This window comes from Argentina silus, assembly GCF_951799395.1.
Source record: "Argentina silus genome assembly, chromosome: 21".
In the NCBI taxonomy this organism is placed as follows: Eukaryota; Metazoa; Chordata; class Actinopteri; order Argentiniformes; family Argentinidae; genus Argentina; species Argentina silus.
This window is the reverse complement of record NC_139675.1, coordinates 4,362,551-4,380,451: the sequence shown is the minus strand read 5'-3', so window position 1 is coordinate 4,380,451 and position 17,901 is coordinate 4,362,551. Positions and strand designations below refer to the sequence as shown.

Here is a 17,901-nt window from a genome sequence, read left to right as displayed (position 1 = left end):
TGCGTGAGTGTGTGTGTTCATGCGCTGGGTGGGTGTAGAGGGGGAGTTAAAGGCACGTCATTTAAATACAGGGAGCAGCAGTTGCCTGGCTACCGGCGGGGGCTGCTCCGTCGCCCCTGTCTTCCGTTCGTCTCCCACACAGCGAGGCTGCACCAGTCAATGAGCACACGCACGCACACACACACACACACACACACACACACACACACACACACACACACACACTTCCTCCCTCGCTCCCTCTCTCTCTCTCTCTCTCTCTCTCTCTCTCTCTCTCTCTCTCTCTCTCCCCAAGCGTTGAGGCACCGCCACATCTACCGTTCGCCAGCCTGTCTCATCAACCTACTTTTGGGGAAGCAGAAGGAGGGAAGCCTGGAAAAATGGCCACTGACAATCTGGAGTGGTTCACTAAGACAGATGCTGACATGACGGTAGGGAGGAGAGGAGAGAGAAAAGAAGAAGGGGCAGAGGGGAAAGAGGGAGAATAGAGAGAGGGAAGAAGGTAAAGAGAGGAGAGGAGGAGAGAGAAGAAGGGGTGAGAGAGGGTGTGAAGGCAGGGAAATTGAAAAAGAATGAAGGGAAGAGAAAAGAGGATGATTGCTTGTTCACACATTTTTGGTTCAGACAGATCAGGGTAGAGAGAGGGAGAGAGAGATACAGGGATAGAGAGATAGAGAGACAGAGAGAGAGGGAGAGAGAGATACAGGGATAGAGAGATAGAGAGACAGAGAAAGAGGGAGAGAGAGTAAAGCCAGGCTGACTGCAGCTGTGTGCGCTGTGTTCACAGTACATGCTGATGTGTCTGACAGTCACACTCTAGAATGCTGTTTGGTTCCAGAGTGGCGAGACAGGTAGCATTCCATCCTCAGCTGTCTGTCTTCCGTTGATGTTGTGAAAATGATCTGTAATACTAAAATATTCAGCAGTGTCCGTGTGTAAACATCCACGCTGCTCTTCAATATTAGGATGATGCTCATTACGACGTGATGTGAATCTTAACATTTTCGCCTCAGAGTACGCCAACGGGGTCAGAATGAGTTCATTCTTAGGCGACGCGGTGTTTTCATTGATAGGAAAACACGTATGTCACCCTCCGCCTCTGCCGTGGTCCTTCACTGAGATCACTGCGTTAAAGGGGTACTCAGCGATGTTCTCAGACAGTTCACTCGGCAGCCTTTTTGGTCGCACGGCGGTCGCACGGCGCTCACGTGCTTGTGGGCCTGCGGATTTCCTAGCGTAGCGAGCGAGACGTCTTGGCTCGGATGAAACTGAAACATGTCTGAAGTCATCCAACTTCTCTCAGTGACGTCACACTGCTGAGTATATGGTGCCTTCGAAGCAGACAGTGTTGTTGTTGTGTTCCTGTATTTCTCTTGTGTTACTGATGGAACGCTGCATTGTGTGTTATTCTCTCGCCTTCCTGTGTGTGCGCAGATAAAGATGTCCCAGGTGAAACAAGTGGGGCTCCTGGCTGCCGGGTGCCAGCCCTGGAACAAAGACGTGTGTGCAGCCAGTGGAGACAGGTTCGCTTACTGTGCAACACTCGCCATATATGTATACCAGGTAATTACCCTGTCAGAGTATGTGTGTGTGAGTCTGTGTGTGAGTCTGTGTGTGTGTGTGTGTGTGTGTGTGTGTGTGTGTGTGTGTGTGTATACGCCTGTCTGTCTGTTTGTCTGTCTGTCTGTCTGTCTGTCTGTCTGTCTGTCTGTCTGTCTGTCTGACTGTGTCTCCCATTGAAATTTCCAAACTCTACCTGCATGGAGTACCCCTCCTGTGACTGTTACCACAGATGTTCCATGGAACGTTCTGCCCTCCCTCCCCCCGCAGCTCGACCACAGATACAATGAGTTCAAACTGCGGGCGATCATGTCGGAGCACAAGAAGACCATCACGGCCATATCCTGGTGTCCACACAACCCGGAGGTCTTCGCCAGCGCCAGCGCCGACAACCTCCTCATCGTCTGGAACGTGGCGGAGCAGAAAGCCGTGGCCAGGCTGGACAACACCAAAGGTACTGGTTGTTTTACTGGAATTACACTGGATTGTACGTCACCTTGTTGAGACCAGGTTTTCCTAGTTGGGAAGCACCTTGCTTGGGCGGAGCTCCCAAAAAAATCGAATTCGGTTTTCTTCCATTTTCTTCAATGTTGCAAGCATAGGCGACAGCTGTCTGCAACCATTCTACCAGCATGTGTGGGGGGGGGGGGGGTCTTGGAATGTAACTTCCAATGAAATTGCGAGCACATTCTCACTTCGCTCCATCCAGTTCAATCCAAGCCAGTCAGAATAGGATCAGATTACTCTGTTTGTTAAAAGCGACGGGGAGACTCTATGGGCAGACTCAGCATGTTTACCACAGGTCTAGGATCAAATAACTGTGTGTGTGTGTGTGTGTGTGTGTGTGTGTGTGTGTGTGTGTGTGTGTGTGTATGTGTGTGTGTGTGTGTGTTTGTGAGAGAGAGAGAGAGAGAGAGAGAGGAGGAGGCACTGTTGTCTTGGAGAGTGACTCACTGTTGTGAAGTGTTTGTGCCTATTAATGCCATTGGTAAGGGCTGTTGTTGCGGATGTCTTGGCTCAATTCTGGGCCTTACTGAGTAATCACAACTGTGTCTCTGTGTGTGTGTGCATGTGTGTGTGTGTGTGTGTGTGTGTGTGTGTGTGTGTGTGTGTGTGTGTGTGTGTGTGTATTCCTCAGGTATCCCAGCATCTCTGAGCTGGTGCTGGAACGCGGGCGACGGCGTGGCGTTTGTGTCCCACCGGGGCCCTCTCTACATCTGGGCCATCAGTGGGCCAGACGCGGGCGTCACCGTCCACAAAGAGGCCCACAGCTTCCTGTCCGACATCTGTCTGTTCCGCTGGCACCCCGTCAAGAAGGGCAAGGTGGTGTTCGGACACACAGACGGCAGCCTCTCCATCTTCCAGCCAGGTACGGAAAGAAGGAGAAGCTCATTGGGATGGAACATGGTTTGTTGTGTTGCTCGTCGCCAGCAAAGCCTGACAAGGAAACTCCTCTCAGCTGTGTTGTGTGGCCAGTGGGGGCACTGCAGGCTCCTGTAGCTGGCTACTATGGCCCACAGTGGTAGGGGAAAGGTGGTGTTTGGGTGGCTGCAGTTTCTCCCATGTTGGAGTGTACCTCACCCCGTGAACTGTGTTTGATAAGGGGCTGAAGAGATACAGGAAGGATTTTAAGTTTTGACCATTCATTTTTTCTGCTCTCAATCCCCCCCCAGGATCTAAAAACCAGAAGCACGTGCTGCGCCCTGAGTCCTTAGAGGGGACGGACGAGGAGGACCCCATCACGGCGCTGGAGTGGGACCCCCTCTCCAACGACTACCTCCTAGTGGCCAACCTGCATAATGGCATCCGTCTGGTAGACTCGGAGTCTCTGTCCTGCATCACCACCTTCAGTTTCCCCAGCGCCGCCGCCTCCGTGCAGTGCCTGGCATGGGTACCCAGCGCCCCTGGCATGTTCATCACGGGGGGTAAGGAGCAGGGTAACGGGGGGGCGGGGGGTTCGCGAAGGCATTGAGCACGAGGGGTTAGGTCTACAGGTTAGTATGGTTTACGTCGGTTTTTCCTTCTTTTTCAAGATTCTCAAGTCGGAGTGTTGAGGATATGGAACGTGTCAAGGTCGACACCTTTGGATAACTTCAAACTGAAGAAGACCGGATTCCACGCCTTGCATGTTTTGAACGCTCCCCCGGCTAAGAAATGTAAGCGTTCTGTGACTCATGTACGGGGTGGTTTTTGGGGTGGGGAGGGAGCCAGAGACAGGGCTGGGGTGGGGGGGGGGGGGTACAGGGATAGGGCTGCGGTGTGGGGGGGGACAGGGTGGGGTTTGTGGTTTGTGTGGTGGGGAGGGGGCCAGAGACAGGGCTGGGGTGTGTGGGGGGACAGGGTGGGGTTTTTGGGGTGGGGAGGGGGCCAGAGACAGGGCTAGGGTGGGGGTGGACAGGGACACTCATGTACATTCTAGCATAGTGGACATTAGCTTACTCGACTGTTAAACCTCCTCTGTCAAGAACTAAAAAGATGTCTGTAAAAACAATACCTTGCTGGTTTCAGATGTGACCTCTTGAGAAAAGCTGTTTTGTTGTTGTTGTATGTTGTTGTTGTATGTTGTTGCCCATTATCTCGCTGTCTTCGGACATGTACTATAATTCCTTTGGTTACTCACTTTCCTTCCCAGCCCTGAATGCCACCTCACCGACAAAGAACCACTACATGTCATCCACCAGCGAGGCGGTCCCTCCCCCGACGCTGTCCCAGAACCAGGCCTTCTCCCTGCCGCCTGGCCACACCGTCTGCTGCTTCATGGACGGAGGGGTGGGCCTCTACGACATGGGCGCCAAGAAGTGGGACTTCCTCCGAGACCTGGTACGACATGTGGTGGGGGGAGTTTGATGGGTGTAGGGCAGACAGAGAGTAGGGGTACAGGGGAATGAGGGGGGGGGGGGGGGAATGAGGAGCGGAGGGGGGCTAGAGAGGAGGGGGGATGGGAGGGGTGGGAGGGTTGGGAGGGGTGGGAGGGGTGGGTCTCTATGACATTGGGAGCCAAGACGTAGGACTACTACGGGGGGTAATATGTCTAGATATTATTCCCAGGGTCATGTTGAGACCATATTCGACTGTAAATTCAAACCGGACGACCCCAACCTCTTGGCAACGGCGTCGTTTGACGGGACGATCAAGGTGTGGGACATCAACACACTGACGGCCGTGTACACGTCTCCTGGCAACGAGGGCGTGGTCTATTCGTTGTCCTGGGCTCCTGGTAAGATCAAAAGGAAATAACACAGACCATAACAATCAAGTTCATCCAATCATAAGCAGTTGTGTGAGAATAAGAATGAATTATTATTATTGTCAGTTTTAATGCATTGTTCGTATGCTATTAGATGTAGATGTTTCAGCTTCCTTTAATTCATAGTTCATTTGAAAGTCGTGAATATCTCTCTCTCTTTTGTATTTTTGTTTACTCGAAGGAGACCTGAACTGCATAGCCGGGGCAACGTCTCGTAATGGTGCATTCATTTGGGATGTGAAGAAAGGCAAAATGATCACAAGATTTAACGAGGTCAGTCCGTCATAAACTGACAAAGGTCACAGACACTCCTGAGCAGACTGTGGTCAGTCACTGACCTCATAAGTATTATACGGTCGTCACTGTCTACATATTTGTGGTATATAAGATACCATATGTACGTAACTACTTGTATACACATGTACTGTATTTGTATCAATCTTTATCCATTAGATTCGACCATTACATTTACATTTACATTTATGGCATTTAGCAGACACCTTTATCCAAAGCGACTTACAACAAATACATTTGACTAAGTAAGTGAATCATCTATCCAACAGTCATCATAAGAAACATTTATTTATGCTAGGAGCAGGGGCTATTGGCAGTCACAATGCTAGAAGAAAGGTTTTTTTTACTTATTTACAGGATGAAACTTGCACAGGGGGGTAGTGGGGACCATCAATCCTCCTACAATATACCGTAACAACCGTCTTTAAATAACTGCCACCATTTTCCTACTCTTGCCTACCTGACAGCATGGGAAGAATGGGATATTCTGTATCGCCTGGAGCCATAAGGACTCTAAAAGAATAGCCACATGTAGCGGTGATGGCTTCTGGTCAGTACATCTACGTTACTAAAGCCCGTACCAGGAAGATTAGAAGGAACTACAGTACTTTACCTATATGCATGGTTTGGTTTAACACTTTTGTAAAGCATCTTTAGGTCGTAGAAAAGCACTATGTGCTGTAAATGTGATGTATTATTATTATTTTTATTTATTTATTGATTTGTTTATTTTTATTATGTCTTTTGTTCTTTCCGTGACATCAGCATCATAAGGACCATAGACGGCAAAGTCTTACACAAATACAAACATCCTGCCTCTGTGTTCGGTTGTGACTGGAGTCAGAACAACAAGTAAGAGTGCATTTACTGTATATTTTCAATCATCCATCAAACTTTTATCTTTCAAAAATATGTTTATAGATTCATGTGTGTGTACATCCCAAAAAGAGCATAGGTGACATCACCCCTCTCTCTCTCTCTCTGTCTGTCTCTGTCTGTCTCTCTCTCTCTCTCTGTCTGTCTCTCTCTCTCTCTCTCTCTCTCTCTCTCTCTCTCTCTCTCTCTCTCTCTCTCTCTCTCTCTCTCTCTCTCAATCTCTCTCCCAATCTCTCTCTCTCTCAATCTCTTTCTCTCTCTCTCTTCCTTTCCACAGAGATATGATAGCCACAGGCTGTGAGGACAAGAACGTGCGTGTGTACTACCTGGCCACCAGCTCGGACCAGCCACTGAAGGTCTTTACGGGTCACCTGGCCAAGGTGTTCCACGTGCGTTGGTCTCCTCTCAGAGAGGGCATCCTCTGCAGTGGCTCTGATGATGGGTACTGATATTTGATTTGTGTCAGTTATTTATGAACTTCGTGATTCTGTATGATTTTCAGAGTTAGGTTGTTGGTTCCCACGCGCACTCTTTGTTGTCTGTCAATGGCCTGACAATACTTTCCTCTACTGTGGGCCCTTTATTAAATTATATCTAATCTCTCTCTCTCTCTCTCTCTCTCTCTCTCTCTCTGTCTCTCTCTCTCTGTCTCTCTGTCTGTGTCTCTCTCTCTCTTTCTCTCTCTCTCTCTCTCTCTGTCTGTGTGTCTCTCTCTCTGTCTGTGTGTGTGTGTGTCTCTCTCTCTCTCTCTCTCTCTCTCTCTATCTCTGTCTCTCTGTCCGTGTGTCTCTCTCTCTCTCTCTGTCTCTCTCTCTCTCTCTCTCTCTCTCTCTCTCTCTCTCTCTCTCTCTCTCTCTCTATCTCTGTCTCTCTGTCCCCCACCCCCCCTCCTCAGGACGGTGCGTATCTGGGACTACACGCAGGACGCCTGCATCAACGTGCTGAGCGGCCACACCGCCCCAGTCAGAGGCCTGATGTGGAACACGGAGGTCCCCTACCTGCTGACCTCTGGTAGCTGGGACTACACCATCCGGGTCTGGGACACCCGAGACGGCACCTGTCTGGACACCGTCTATGACCATGGGGCTGACGTCTATGGTACGAGAGCGCTGTACAGGGATCCATATGGGTTGACAGAGTGTAAAAAACCAGGATAGACATTACAGGGGATTCTCAAAGGCTGGGATTTGGAATATTCTATAGGTGTGTGTGTGTGTGTGTGTGTGTGTGTGTGTGTGTTTTTCTCCAATCCTGGTCTTGGGGGAGGGATTCACTGCATGGGTGTTTTCTCAAATCAGAGTCGGAACGGTAAAAATTCTGAAAAAAGTAGGGAAAAAAACGGTCAGAAAGGTGTTTAACGGTCAGAAAGGTGTTTGTTGTTGTTGAAATAAAGTCCAAGTAATGCTGAACTTATAACTAATGATGTCTTCCTTTCCGACTGTCCTAGGCCTGACCTGCCATCCCAGCCGTCCCTTCACCATGGCCTCCTGTTCCAGAGACTCTACGGTCAGGCTGTGGTCCCTCACTCCGCTCATTGCCCCTCTCCTCGTCAACATCCTGGCTGACCATGGCTGGGACGACATCATCGGGAACACAGGTTAGCCCCATGATTCGTCAACCACTAGCTATTGTGACTCTCTGGTTGGTCAATACCACTATGATAGAGTCTTTATTACCATTACTCACAACCCCCATTACACACTACTAGACTGTCTGTCTGTCTGTCTGTCTGTCCATTCATCTGTCCGTCCGTCCGTGCGTCCGTCCGTCCGTCCGTCCGTCTGTCTGTCTGTCTGTCTGTCTGTCTGTCCGTCTGTCTGTCTGTTCATCTGCCTCTCTCTCTATCTCTCTCTATCTTCTCCTCTCCAGACAGGGCCATGGTACCCGGTGCCGCTCCTCTGCTCTGTGGTAAAGTCTCCAGAGACATCAAGCAGGAGTTGGATAAACTCTCCAGTGAAGTGCACATGAAGAAACTGAGGTGGTTCTCTGAGTGTTTTTCAGTGAGTACGCTCATTATGTGAGTATGCTCATTATGTGAGTACAAGTGAACAGACAAAACTGCCAGTAGTGTATTCTCTAGCCACTACTCACCACATTCCGACACGTGGTTTAAATCTGGGAGCTTGATGGTGTAGCCTTCACAATCAAATAATCCCTTCAAGGTGATAACGCCTCTCTGTACCTCCAGCCACCAGGGGGCAGTCACAACCTGTGGGACCTGGTAGCCGTGATCAACGGGCAGGATGACAGTCTGCTACCTCAGAGCTACGGCAAAGGCATCATGCACATGAAACACCTGGTCCGCTTCAAAACCGTGAGTCATCCACTGGTCCAACGGTTGTTCCTCTGTTCCTCCCATCCGATCTCCTCGCTTCCTTCTCAAAAGGCATCAAAGGAGCATATTATTCACCAATCATAATCAATTCATTATCTTTCTTCCTGTTAACCAGTCTGAGGCCCAGGAGTTGACCATCGTGAAGATGTCCAAGTTCGGAGGAGGGATCGGAGCGCCCAGCAAGGAGGAGAGACTGAGAGACGCAGCGGAGATCCACCTCCGACTGGGCCAGATCCAGAGATACTGTGAACTAATGGTGGAGCTGGGAGAGGTGAAGGCCCCTGTCCCTTTAGACAGCAACCTCAATAAGACACCAGGAAACCTTGCATCTCATATGTGTGATATACCTCATACTGTCGGTTAAACCCTGTCATGCATATCAGTCATTGAGAGAGACGCACTCTTTAAAGATGAATTACTTCAGTTTGTACAGTTTGTACAGTGCAGTTGGTCATTGATTATTTCTCATTCATATGACCTTCATTTGCCAGTGGGAGAAGGCATTATCAGTTGCCCCTGGTGTGTCCATGAAATATTGGAAGAAACTGATGCAAAGGTATGTTCTTTCAATCATGTGAACCTAGGATGTGGGTGTTTGAGTCAATAAACCTTATTCAGACTCTTCATTTGATTACAATGAATAAACAGACATCGTGAATCAATATATTTGTCCTCGCCTTAGGAGAGCTGACCAGCTGATGCAGGAGGAAAACGATGACGTCATACCGTACTGCATCGCCACGGGAGACGTGAGGAAGCTGGTCAACTTCTTCACCTCCAGAGGTCAGCTAAAGGAGGCTCTGCTGGTGGCCCAGGTACGACTACACACCATGTACTCTGGTTCAAGGTTCAAGGTTCAAGTTTATTGGCCAAACTATGTATTAAATACATTCGAATTAATTGTCATGAAAAGCTCTCATTACCTAGACATAGATATGGAAGGAGATAGACATAGATAGATAGTTCAGCAGATTGTCATCATAATGTAAACACACACAGTACAAAGTGAAGAATTGTACAATTGTCTATGCTCAGTCTCTGTCTATGCCGAGTCATTGTGTCCAATGTGTCCAAGAACTGGTTTGGTTGGATGAAAGTTAATTCAAGTTATTCAAAGCCGTAATTCAATTCAGTAATTCAATACATTATGAAGTGTCTATCCACTCTTGAGGCTCCTTTATTCTTGTTCTTGAACAGGGTGCATGTGAAGGCAACATCCATATGCCGCAGGCCACTTCATTAAACCACACAGCCGGCACAGACAGTGACGACATTGAAGCATATAATGGGTATGTCTTTGAACATGAAAATACATCAGTGTTTCACAATGGAAGTAATGAAAAGGAAGAATGGCCCGTAAATGCTGCTCCAAAGTGCTTTAGTTGCACTAGCCAGATTGATCTGAAGTACTTTAGAGGAGCATTCGCCTCATGGAGACTCTTCTTGTTCTATTTCATACAGTAGTTTGTGTTTTGGCCCAGCACCCACGTCTGAAAGTTTGATATGTGCATGCTACATTCACACTTTTAATTTAGTAAAATATACATATATCACACATATATTGCTTACAAATTATACTGTACTCACTTCCCTTGAATTCATCTCCGAACAAAATATCCCTGTTGGTGAAGTTTGGCGTCCATATCGAAAGGTTGAACACGTCCCTCATAGCCAGACTTTTGAGGCTTTGTGTTTGAACTCTCTGGTTCCAGGCTGCTGCAGTGTGTGTGTAAGGAACTGGCAGAGTGGTATTTCCAAGATGGCCGTGCTGTGTTGGCGGCATGCTGTCATCTGGCGGTGGACAACACTGAGGTAAACAGGGTGCTCTGTACGGGGTTACACCCCCACATTAGCAGGGGTCATAAAGACAATCCACGACATCCATGTGTCGTGTCGTCACATGATACAGTCCACTCGTGTGTGAACCAGGGGAGGCTGGTGGAGGTAGAAATCGGAGGACGGGCTCGTTGTAATGCATCGAATGGAATGAGGAACACAATGAGCCCATCCTCCGATTTCTACCTCCAGCAGCCTCCCCTGGTGTGAATGACGCTTATGTACAGCATACACATGGGCTGTAATAAATGTACAATATGCATTGTTATACATTGTTATAACTGCTGTTATACATCTGCCTGATTTGGCCAGTGCCTTAGTGTGAACCATTACCGTGTGAGTAACTGAGTGATGGATAATGGACACAGTAAATGTATGACGCTGTTGGGTTTTTTGTCCCTCATAGCTTGCCATGGCCAGTCTGATCCGGGGCAATGAGCTGGAGCTGGCTGTGTGTGTGGGGATGGTGTTGGGGGAAGCAGCCAATCAGGCCACTCACTACGTTCTGGAGCTATTGGCCAGGAAGTACATGACCACGCCCACCTGGTGAGTAGTCTGGCTGCGACCCAATAGTCTTTCTTTTTTTTTTTCTTTTTTTTTTTACATTTTTGGCATTTAGCAGACGCCTTTATCCAAAGCGACTTACATAACGATACATTTGTTTAAGTAAGTGAATCATCTATTCAACAGTCATCATAAGACAAAGTAATCAATGTTCAGTAATCAATGGTTTGGTTGGATGAAAGTTAATTAAATTATTCAAAGCAGTAATTCAATTCAGTAATTTAATATATTATGAAGTGTCTATCCTCTATTCTAAGCTCTGTGATCCCACAGCATATGCCCCAACTAATACCGTGCTTACATACTGCATGATCTTTTAAAATTGAGAAGTTAAACATCTGGATTTAAACTGGCCCATTTGTTTCAGCATTTACCATGTTTATTATCTCTTCATCTCCTATAGCTTTCCATGTGTTGGATTCAGGTATTATTAGTTCTTCATAAGTCATAACCCTATCATCATATGTTTTCAAATTTCCACTTGTTTGATTTGATCATTGTTCTGGCCTGATTATTACTGTAATGATTAACAGCCTATAAGCCATACAGACAAGTTATCACTGGTCCGTGTTTGCCTGGCCTAGATCTTGAGCCTACTACCTAACTTTACCTCTTCTCTACTCAACTACTTTACTCAACTCAACTCAACTCAACTCAACTTTACCTTACCTTACCTTACCTTACCTTACCTTACCTTACCTTACCCTACTCTACTCTACTCTACTCTACTCTACTCTACTCTACTCTACTCTACTCTACTCTGGGCCCAGCCTAGGTCTGTGTGCTAACTGAGATCTCTACGCCACTCTAACAACTAGAGTGCTCTCACCTTTGTCCCCTTATTAGGGACTTGGCAGCTAATCTACTCCACATGATCCCAGAGAACGAGATCCTGTTAGCGAAGCTGTGTGCCTTCTACCCCGGGAGCTCCGCCGAGATCAACCACCTGCACGAGAAGGTTGGTGGTGCCACCTAGTGACACCGACCGGGGTTTGAACCCGGGTGTTGCGCATGAGGACGTGTTGGGCTTTAGCCCACTGGGCAAGTGTTCAAGAAGCTTGTTGATGCATGTCTTCAGGGTCTGAGGCAACGTTAATGATTAGCAGAGAGTTGTTTCAAACCACCTCTGCTACAGCAGGGCTACCTATGGAACGTGCTACGTAGCCCTTTGGCGAAGTCAGTGGTCTATGACATGAGTTAGAAAATACCTGATCAATGCAATGATGAATTGATTATCGTCAATAATTATTATTCTAGTGTGGTCTGCCCAGTTTGGAGGAGTGTAAGGCCTTGGCAGAGTCTGCGCTCAGTGAGGGAGACGTCTTCAATGCTGTCAAGTATCACCTGCTCAGCCCTGAGCCAGAGACAGCCCTGCCCATCGGGATCACACATGTCAAAGGTGAGTGCGTGTGTGTGTGCGTGTGTGCGTGCGTGTGTGTGTGTGTGTGAGTGCTAGTGTGCATGTGTGCGTTTAATACTGACTCAACCCAACAACATGTTTGTCACTATTAATGAACCTTAACAGTGACTCAGAAGTTATTAGGTGCAAATAACCTACAGTGGCTTATTGGTATCCTATGGTGATTCACACTCATATTTCAATATTGCTATTCCCTCTTTTTACAGAACAGCTCGTTGGTTCTGAGTGGACAGTGGACTCAATCTACCCGGTCCTGGACCTTCTGGGGTACATTAGGACTGACCGTCTCGTACTTGTCAAGTGTACAGAGTAAGTACAGTCAATGGACTGGAAACTACAGAGTGACTTAATACAGTATTACAGAGAAGGTATTAACCCTCTGACATTGGATGTGTCTGTGTGTGTGTGTGCGTGTGTGTGTGTGCGTGTGCGTGTGCGTGTGTGTGTGTGTGTGTGCACGGTGTGTGTGTGTGTGTGTGTGTGTGTGTGTGTGTGTGTGTGTGTGTGTGTGTGTGTGTGTGGTGTTTGCGTGTGTGTTTCAGAGATCGTAGTGAGCTACTCATCCTATGCGGTTACATTGGTGCGTTGTTGGCCATTAGGAGACAATACTCCAGCATTGTACCTGCACTGTACGAGTACACCAGGTGAGCACTGACCTGACAGAAAACTACATGGAAAATCTCACTGTTTCAGACAAACATAACAGCCTTGGATTTCTCTCTTTCTCTGTGTATCGCTCTCTCTTTATTTTCCTCTCCTTCCCTCTCCCTCCCTCTCTGGTCCTTACCTTCCCCTCCTCTCTCTTTCTCTCTTTCTCCCTTGCCCTATACACCCCCTCTTCTCTCTCTCTCTCTCTTCCTCCCTCCCTCTGTCTCTCTCTCTCTCTTCCTCTCTCCCTCTCTCTCTCTTCCTCTCTCTCTCTATCTCTCTCTCTCTCTTCCTCTCCCTCTCTCTCTTCCTCTCTCCCTCTCCCTCTCTCTCTCTTCCTCTCTCTCTCTCTCTTCCTCTCTCTCTCTCTCTCTCTCTCTTCCTCTCTCTCTCTCTTCCTCTTTCCCTCTCTCTCTCTCTTCCTCTCTCTCTCTTCCTCTTTCCCTCTCTCTCTCTCTCTCTCTCTCTCTCTCTCTCTCTCTCTCTCTCTCTCTCTCTCTCTCCATCTCCAGTCAGTTGTTGAAGAGGCGGGAGGTGTCAGTCCCACTGCAGATAGAGCAGCTGACTGTAGAGTTGGAGGCATGGACAGCCTGTACACAGTCCCTCAACAAGTGAGTTCAACACAAGTCAACAGGCACCTCTACTCTCACTTACCACTGGTTTACAGCACCTCTGGCCTGGACCACTAGGTCGGCCTTGACCCTCTTCAGCAATGTTCAGCAAATTGCTTTCACTCATCTGTGGTCATGTGGTCATGAGGATAGGGTACTAGCCTAGGCAATACTATTGGGACACACCACTCACAAAAAAAGATCCCTTATACAAGTATATTCATAAATTACACTTTGCTATAGCCAATACAAGAATTTGAGTACACAAACAACAACAACAACAACAACAACAGTCGTGTAATAAAACCCATGTTGAGTGATGTTGTTATTATTTGTGTCACCCCTCCCCTCCTACCACCACCCAGGGCCCCTGATGAAGCCCCGTACACCCCTCCATCAGAGGCCCAGAGAGCGGAGTACGCCCGGCTGCTGGACCGGATCCAGGAAGAGCCTCTGCGGGGTCTGGAGGGGCCGGACTACGTCACAGGGTCCAACCTCCCCAGCCACTCTGACGTCCAGGTCTCCTGCTTCACTGGCCTCCGGATCCAGGTTAGTCACTGTCAGGATCCAGGTTAGTCCCTGTCAGGATCCAGGTTAGTCCCTGTCAGGATCCAGGTTAGTCCCTGTCAGGATCCAGGTTAGTCCCGATTGTCACTTTGGTTTGACGTTGGTTTGATTACTAAAGTTGAAGAGTAGGTTGATGAGTGGAGTTCACCAGCTAGCTATTTAGCCAACCTTCCACAATCTTTGGTAACAGTCAGCAAAGAGTAGAGTTGAACCCTTGGACATCACTACCCTTGGACATCATCACTTTCAGATGACAGCTCATCAGCTCATACAAGTCTTTGCTTCTCTTTAGTTTCAGCGATTCAAGGGGATAGGATGTACTTTTACCACATAACAAACCATTATCCTGCTGTCAAAGATGGCCTCATACTGTATACAGTATCTCAGTCATGTTATCTTTCTGTTTTCTTCTCTCAGGGCCCAGTGTTTTTCCTGGAAGACGGTAAATCGGCTATATCATTAAACGACGCCCTCATGTGGGCAAAGGTGAACCCGTTCTCCCCTCTGGGTACTGGGGTTCGCCTCAACCCCTTCTAAGCCCTGCCCACCAAGGACGGGCTAATGGCAGCGTCTTATTGGTCAGCCACCAGGGGCGAGGTCACATGATGGCCTGCGTCAAGGAAGCGCAACTGTACCTGCTCTCTCTCTCTCTCTCGGAAATGGAAGAAGGGACGGAAAAAGTTCCGGAACGACGAACGAACGAACGAAACGTGAAAGAGAACGAACAAAGTGGCAACCAAACCCAGACTTAAAACCAAGTTTTCTCTCCTTCATGTGCTTTTTCAGTGTGGTTTCCCAAGTGCGCACAAGTCGTCCAGTCTACAGTGTTGCAGCTTCTCGTAGAGACATGTGTTTGCGTAGCTATAGACGCTGAGGAAAGCCAGGATTTGCATTGGTCAAAAGGGTCATAATGTAGGTTGGTGAGCAGGAAGGACCACTTGCTCTCCAAAGTCTTAAAGGACTCACGTCAATAAATGTACATAATGATGTAGACAGATAGGTCATGTTGTATTTAACAGACATTTCCGAGAAAGACCGTTTTTTGTTTTGTGTTGGTTTTGCTGTTGGTTTAACACCGGCAACGTTTGATCATCTCTGTTGTTACAGAACATAGTCTGCACATAGCGTCCAAGATCAAAGCTAATATCATCTAGATGACATTGTACTTGCCGATCAAAAGCATAAGATACAAATGCAGAGGTATACTGTATGCTTACAGGGTATTTAAATATACAACTACATACCTGTTCTCTGGCTTGAAAAATATACTTTTTATGTTAGTGTCAATCAGAAGTTGTAATAATTGTACGGGTTTGCGTTGAAACAGATTAGCATCGTGTCTGTATTGTATTTGACTGTGAATGTATAGCCTCTTCAGGACCAAAATAAGAGATGTGGACATATGTGTAAAGTTGGGAATTGTACATGAGAATAGGTTGTTGCTGTGTACATAGATCCTGTTTCATTGTGCAGCGTTGCCATATCAGGGATCATGGTTGCTTTTTTAGGAGGAGGGAGGGTGGATGCATTTTGGGAAGACATATCTGAGGGTGGATATTAAAGCAGAATTTTACTCAAAAATATTTGTGGGTATATTTATCATTAGCCCACCATTGAGATGATAATAATAAGAAGAAGAAGAAGAAGAAGAAGAAGAAGAAGAAGAAGAAGAAGAAGAAGAAGAAGAAGAAGAAGAAGAAGAAGAAGAAGAAGAAGAAGAATTTTAAAATAATAATAACGATAATCATAAAAATAATAATAATAATAATATTCAGGGGAGGCTGGTGGAGGTAAAAAAATCTCATGTTTGACATCATTCCTCATTCCATTCCATGCATCACAATGAACCCATTTTACCTCCACCAGCTGATGGAATTCACGATAACAGTCAATGTAAGGTAGTCATGGTGACATGGTAAAATATATACAGTACCTTGACATGAAAAGGAAGATTACTAAAGGCACAAGGGGAGTCAGGGATCATTGTGATTATAAGATACATACTGTGTACGGTTATAAGTAAGTGGATAACTGATGATTTCTTACCTGAAGAAGGTTGTGCCTTAAGAAAGTAGATCATCACAACGTCTTGGAAGGTACATTATTGATGTAAAGAAGAGAGGTGTCATGCTTTAGAAGACACATATTTATCAGACAATGTACAGCAGAGTATATAGAACACATATGGGGTTAAGTGTATTATTTTGAATTAATTTATTCATACTACTTTTATACCAGTGTGAATGTTGAAACAGAGTTCTCTTGATATAATTGCAATGTATTTATAGTTGTTTTTTTTTCTGATTATTGTACAGTCCCATGTTTCCATTGTGCTTGAGAGAACACATAGTGAAATATCAAAAATATAATTTAATTATAACTGTAATTTCTTATGTCATAATGATTTTTCATTTAACCATGATGTCATGATTATGTTACATTTGTAAGCAGGATATAAATTGTGTTTAGGTTAAACTGATTATAACAAAGCCAAGTAAAGGATTTGGATTTACCTACTGTAAGATCTATTTACTTTAGATATCCAGAAGAGTATGTTGCCTCTGTGGTCTTGAGAGATTGAGGAATACAAATCAGAAACTATTATAAAATAAATAATAATAATAAATAATAATAATAATAATATAATAATAAAATAATATAATAGTTTATATTAAGAAATAAGGGGGACAGTGATATTTTTGTCCCAAATCATATCACTGCAGATTTTAACATTAGCGCTTATGTTTCACCCATCGTCTTTTAGATCACTGTATATTCTGTTGGATGTAAAACAATGTCCATTAAAAAGCTAAATTCAATGTCCATACCGGTAACCCCCAAACCACAGGCACAAAAGAGCAGAACCAAACATCGTAATATATAGTTATTTATTTCTGTGAACACATGGTATGTGAGATGCTTTTTTGGCAAAATACTGTACATTTGTGAGTGAAACATACACATTTTCAGTTACCTTTTAATAGGTTATTACTGATTAGTACCTGAATAAAATAGGTTCAATGTGAGATTAAGCATTGTTTATTTGATCAGACAATGAGACAACAAAAACAGAGGGTAATCATATTGGTCATCATGCAACTCGGTTGGCAAGGCAGTATATCTATTATATATATATATATATCTATTATCCGGCGTAATGTCCTGCAGCAAATGGGTATGTCTTCTTCCTATTGCATCTGATACATTTATAAGACGTTTTTAATTGTATTCAATTGATATTACACTTACCCTTATTGCGGGTGACTTTTACAATTATATTAATGCTATCAATGATGCAAACCAGACTAAAACATTTTAATTAATATTAATTAACTGGGTCAATAAATATGGGGGCTCTAAATGTGTTTTTTTTCATGTACAGTACAGAAGCATAAAAATAAAAATAATTTAAAAAAACACCAAAGTGAACTGGAAATAATCTGATGCGACTACTGAGCTCACATTAACATGCATTTCAGCACGTTTACACAGATCTTAAAGGACATTAGTATTCAGACCATTTGTCACAAATGACATGCTTGTTTAAGAGGACGACTTCTGGGCTAGGCTGTAATTTCCGCTCTAATAAGGACGTTTAATACAGTAATACAGTGTTGAGAGTCACTTGTTCCTGACAAATGTATAAACTTAAGATTATTTTGGTCAATGTAAGAAAAGCAACCCAATGTTTACATTGTGACGACCGATTGAGTGCAACAGAGTATCAGTTGAAATATAGAATCAGATGTCAGTGCGAGTTTGAGGTTCTGGGTTATAAACGATAATCAGACGAATAAATGCACTTTATGACTGAGTGGGATGGAGAGAGAGAGAGAGAGAGAGAGAGAGAGAGAGAGAAAGAGAGAGAGAGAGAGAGAGAGAGAGAGAGAGAGAGAAGGATGGAGAGATAGAGATACCGTAGAGAAGGAGAGAGTGCTGTTGC

General features: G+C 45.7%; 1 protein-coding gene across 2 annotated transcripts; it reads left to right on the top strand.

Moving 5' to 3' along the window:
- Window positions 1–380: 380 nt before the first annotated feature.
- Window positions 381–14,495, top strand: wdr17 (WD repeat domain 17; the record flags this gene model as incomplete). Of its 2 annotated transcripts, none has more annotated exons than XM_083693314.1 (29): window positions 381–431; window positions 1,435–1,563; window positions 1,831–2,014; window positions 2,699–2,929; window positions 3,234–3,485; window positions 3,594–3,716; window positions 4,193–4,380; window positions 4,609–4,777; window positions 4,989–5,080; window positions 5,569–5,651; window positions 5,867–5,953; window positions 6,255–6,419; window positions 6,873–7,075; window positions 7,425–7,574; window positions 7,847–7,977; window positions 8,166–8,291; window positions 8,428–8,583; window positions 8,804–8,868; window positions 8,995–9,127; window positions 9,510–9,601; window positions 10,025–10,124; window positions 10,555–10,694; window positions 11,559–11,670; window positions 11,970–12,111; window positions 12,339–12,441; window positions 12,675–12,776; window positions 13,293–13,391; window positions 13,757–13,940; window positions 14,376–14,495. In XM_083693314.1, 29 exons carry the CDS (start codon window positions 381–383, stop codon window positions 14,493–14,495), a joined length of 3,912 nt encoding a protein of 1,303 aa, XP_083549440.1. The 2 variants fall into 2 exon arrangements, with proteins under 2 accessions (XP_083549440.1, XP_083549441.1); XM_083693315.1 differs by lacking the exon at window positions 381–431 and adding an exon at window positions 11,116–11,136 and having other exon boundaries at window positions 1,441–1,563.
- Between the last annotated feature and the right edge of the window lie 3,406 nt (window positions 14,496–17,901).